The following is a 5,101-nucleotide window of genomic DNA, read 5'->3' on the forward strand; positions in this document are numbered from 1 at the left end:
GAACCCCATTCATTATTGTTATAGAATATTTAATTTAATGTTAAGGCATTGATGCTAAGAGTTTGCTAAAATACTCATACCATCCGTCAGCCAGACTTATTCCTTCCAGAATACAAAACTGCGTGTTACCTTTAACGTTTATAAAGTCTGAGTGATATAATTTAGTGAGAACTCATCAAGAACACGCTGTCTTAACTCACTCAACCCTCTGAGACAAATTATAGATAGTATGCACTTGGCTAAGAAGCTCACAACATTGCCATCCGGAAGTATAACGGACAAACACACAAAACCATGTGTAACATTAAACGTTTATAGTCTTGTGAATTCAGTTTAGTGAGAATACTCTTCAACAGTCGTAACGTCACTTCCTTCCAAATGACGCATGGTAACTTAGTAACACTGGCTCTAAACTATCGGAACAATGGCGGACGCCCGTATGAAATATTTCTCCGGCAAGCATAAAAGCGTATCCAGAGGGGAAAAAACATAATTTTGATCATGTTTTGACTTTTACACATTCTGATCACAAGACATATTATAAACAGTTCAAGCCAGCATGAAGAATAAAAAAGTAATGATTTTCTTTGTTTAGAACCAAGATGGCCGCCGTTGCCGGGCGGCGTACGTCAGACTACTGAATCCAATTGCTCATAAAATATCTATTATGCACATGTTAATTTTTAATATCTACCTTTTTTTCACATTTTGAAAAGTAACATAAATCTCTAGGACTGAGTGCAGTGAGTTAAAAAATATTAACAAAGAGTTGAGTGACGTCAACGTCGTTCCTTCTATGTATGAGTAGACCTACCGAGAGTCCTGGCGTAGTTTGAGTGGTCGTGGACAGCGATAAAGGAATGACCTTGAACGTGGGTAGAGGCGTAGTAATTCTCTGGCCCTCTGTTCACAGCTCTCGTCATTTTCACACCAGAATCGCCGTCACCCCGTGTCCTAGGAGAGCGTGAAACAGTAAGAAGAAGAGTAAAAAAAAATAATTTAAAAATTGAGCTTTATATAGCGCAATATCCACTAAATGTGCTCAAAGCGTTTTACAAGGGGTCCCTGGTCAACAGCTACACTTAACTTGTAGGACGGGTCATGAGAATTACTCAACTTTGTGTTTATGCATTTTCATGCATGCCACGTCTGTAAACCAATTTCCATTTTTTTTCGGATGAATAAACTATATCTTATCTTATCTTATGACGCCTGTTAGGCGATATTACAATTTTTCGGAGTTAGACAACGCTGTTAACGGCCAGGTACTCATTTTACACCTGAGTACGGGGAGAGAATGTAAGTAAAGAGCCTTTTCCAAGGACTCAACTATGCGCAGAGTGCGAGGCTCGAACCCAGGACCTTTCGATCTGAAACCGAGTGTCATTTTCCAAAATTCCCCGACTCTGTTTTGTTCCATTTCGAGATATTGAGGATTCTTCTTCTTCTTCAAGTACCAAGTCTGTGCCAGACATCGGTGATCATGGTACGCCATTCATCTCTCTGATCAGGTAACCTCAGAAAACTAATATGACTCTTCTTTTCTTTGTCACCCAGCTGTTCAAACTATTCAAATGCGTTTTTCTTGGTTTACCTTTACTACTCTTTTTACCTTCTATCTTTCCTGTGAGAGCAAGATGTTCAATACATTTATGTGCCCTAAAAATTGCATTTGTCTTTTTCTTATTGTACGAATTAATAACCTTTTAGTTTCAGCTTGCTCTAATGCTTCTTCATTAGTTTTCTTCTCTGTCCATGCGATTCTTAGCATCCTTCTAAGAAACCACATTTCTGCTGCCTCCAGTTTCTTTCTAATGTCTTCGGTAATTGTCCAGCTTTCACAGCCATATAATAATACTGACCATACATAGGCCTTCAAAACCCTATGTTTTGTTGTCATTGAGATATTGTGGTTTTTAAAAATTAGACTCATTTTATTAAAACTATCTTAAGCTATTGCAATTCTTCGTTTTATTTCTGTGAGGATTATTTCCCCTAAATTTTCTCATCCATGCTATCATTTTATCATGTTTTAACATAAAATTCATACAAATCTAGGGAAATTATTGTGCCATATGATGCTTAATATAAAGATTACATTTCAATTTGTCTCATTGATGGAAAATCTCCCAAAAAATTTTTCGGACACAGACACCGCTGTTAGCGGTCAGGTACTGATTATACACCTGAGTACGGTTAGAAAATGTGAGTAAATAGCCTTTTTTTTTCAAGGACTCGACTATTCGCCGCTAAGAGCGAGACACGAACCAAAGACTTCTTCCGATCCGAAGGCGAATGTCATACCACTAGACTACATAGCCGCACTAAAGATAGTATGAAGTTGACGTCACTCTGGTCTTAGACATGCTTTTTGCCATCCGCGTTTATGAGTAATTCTCACTAAGCTGTATTAACAAGACTATAAAAGTTCATGGTTACACATAGTTTTGTGTGTTGGTCCGTTATACTTCCGGATGGCAATGATCTGAGCTTCTTGACCAAGCGCATACTGTCTATATAATTTACTCAATAGATAGTGAGCGCTTTGCCAAGAATCTCACAATATTGCCATCCGGAAGTATAACGGACCAACACACAATACTATGTGTAACCATGAACTTTAATAGTCTGGAAAATACCTTTTAGTGAGTATTACTCATAAACGTGGATGGCAAAAGACAATAACAAAGACCTGAGTGACGTCATCTTCATTCTATCTATAGTCTAGTTAATACAGTTTAGTGAGAATTACTGAAAATAGCAAAAAAAAAAAATAAAATAAAAAACAATAACAAAGACCTGAGTGACGTCAAGTTCGTTCTATCTTGTCTAATAATTATTCTAATACAATTTAGTGAGAATTCCTCATAAAAATGGCTGGTGAAAAACAATAACAAAGATCTGAGTGACGTCAATTTCGTTCTATCTAATTTAATATTCGTGCGGCTATGTGGTATAATGTGATATAATGACTATCGCCTTCAGACCAGAAGATCCAGGGTTCGAGACCCGCGTTCTATTTATAGAATCACCACCTACTTTTCTTCTGCTGAGAATTGTTGCATCATCGTCTGTCGGGCAAGACTCTTGATCGTCTGCTTTATCAGGTTTAGTTCCTCCCGGAGCTCCTCGACCGTCTCACATTGCCCGCCTGAGAGCAGGCAGGTGATCAGCCCTATCGTCAAAGGCAGGAACAGGATCTGGGGGGGGGGGGAGGGGGGTGGAGAGTTAGTTGTGGTGGTTTTGGTGATAAATATAATGGTGCTTGTTTTTGTTGTCATTGTTGTGGTTGTTGTTGTTGTTGTTGTTGTTGTTTTTGATGATGGTGGTGGTAAGGATGGTTGTGATGGTAGTTGTGGTGATGAAGGTAGTGGTGTTGGTTGGTGGTGGTGATGGTGGTGGTGGTGGCGGTTGTGTTGGTAGTGGTAGTGGTGGTGATGAAAGTAGTGGTGCTGCTAGTTGTGGTGGTGGTGGTGGTGGTGGTGGTGATGGTGGTGGTGGTGGTGGTGGTGGTGGTGGTGATGGTGGTGGTGGTGATGGTGGTGGTGGTGGTGATGGTGGTGGTGGTGATGGTGGTGGTGGTGATGGTGGTGGTGGTGATGGTGGTGGTGGTGGTGGTGGTGGTGGTGGTGGTGGTGGTGGTGGTGGTGATGATAACGACGACGTCCATGATGATGATGATGATGTAGATGATGATGTAGATGATGATAATAATATTGATGACAATGAACAAGTCATTACGTTATAATTACAACTTATTTTGACAACATGAGAGATTTGTCTTTGGGTCTATTCCAATGATATTGATAATAATAGTAATACTGATAATAATTATAATAATAATAATAATAATAATAATAATAATAATAATAATAATAATAATAATAATAATAATAATAATATAATAATAATAATAATAATAATAATAATAATAATAATAATAATAATAATAATAATAATAATAATAATAGCGATACTACAATTTATCATTTTCCAAATGAGAAAACGGAGTTAACGGCCAAATAACCCATTTTACACCTGAGTACGGTGAGATAATGTGAGTAAAGAGCCCTTTTTCCCGAGGACTTAACTATGCGCCGATTAGCACAGAGCAGCAGGACTCGAACCCAAGACCTTTCGATCCGGAGGAGCGAGTCATACCAGAAGACTACATAGCGTAGCCATCGTTATGTTATAGCCTGACACTGAAATCCAAAAGGACTGGCAGTTTGACGTCATTATTTGGTTTTTGCACCGCCTGTGTTGTCGTTAGTAGAGCTCATGGACACAAGTGGTCCCATTGGTTGAATTATTGAATACAACTCACGATTTGTTTTCTTTTGTGGCTAAAGACTGGCATTTTGACGTCATTTTTTGGTCAGTGTCAGACCATAACTTTACGAAGGCCACGTACACAGCCGCATAATCAGAAAGTCTGAGGTTCGATCCCCAGTCGAAGTCGACTGATTTTTTGGTTTGTTTTTTTTTTCTTGTATTTTCTGTCTTGCTTTGTCTGGCACCTTTCATACACAATTGTTCGGGTTCTTTATCTTACACCAGTGCCTGCTCCTGAATATCTTACTTTTATATACACACAACCTACCATTTTGCACACGTTAAAGATTTCCACCATAAAACAGAAAACAACGATTGAAAACTCGGATCAAAAGAGTCACGGATGTCATTCCTTATATACACCTCGTCACCTATAGACAGGTCGAAGATGACGTCACTCAGGTCTTTGTTATTGCTTTTTGCCATCAGCGTTTATGAGTAATGCTCAATGAACTGTATTAACCAGACTATAAACGTTCATGGATACACATAGTTTTGTGTGTTGGTCCGTTATACTTCCGGATGGCAATGTTATGAGCTTCTTAGCCAAGCGCATACTATCCATAACAGGTCGTAGCCAGATATAGAATTTATTGTAAATCAATAAATAAAAATCACAAACACTAATCTATCACATCACATGGGGAGATGAACGCACAGCTGTCCCAAATCACACCTACCTAGAATGCGTTCAGTACAATGTGTACCCCACGAGCGCTATTTATGTTATGCGTTAGGGTTAAATACTCACAACACCCGCCAGCCG

The 5,101-nt window shown here is 38.8% G+C and overlaps 1 protein-coding gene across 1 annotated transcript in view; it reads right to left on the bottom strand.

Moving 5' to 3' along the window:
* LOC144956653 (uncharacterized) overlaps nucleotides 1-4,660 on the bottom strand; it is a gene marked incomplete at its 3' end in the record, with an annotated part of 21,024 nt that extends 16,364 nt beyond the window's left edge. Inside the window, 3 exon segments of the mRNA XM_078887299.1 lie at nucleotides 815-954; nucleotides 3,040-3,200; nucleotides 4,604-4,660. Of these exon segments, the coding sequence (XP_078743425.1) occupies nucleotides 815-954; nucleotides 3,040-3,200; nucleotides 4,604-4,633 (331 nt within the window).
* Nucleotides 4,661-5,101: the final 441 nt, after the last annotated feature.

Source organism: Berghia stephanieae, chromosome 11, assembly GCF_034508935.2.
Source record: "Berghia stephanieae isolate SIO BIC M18660-M18661 chromosome 11, UCSD_Bste_1.3, whole genome shotgun sequence".
NCBI lineage: Eukaryota > Metazoa > Mollusca > Gastropoda > Nudibranchia > Aeolidiidae > Berghia > Berghia stephanieae.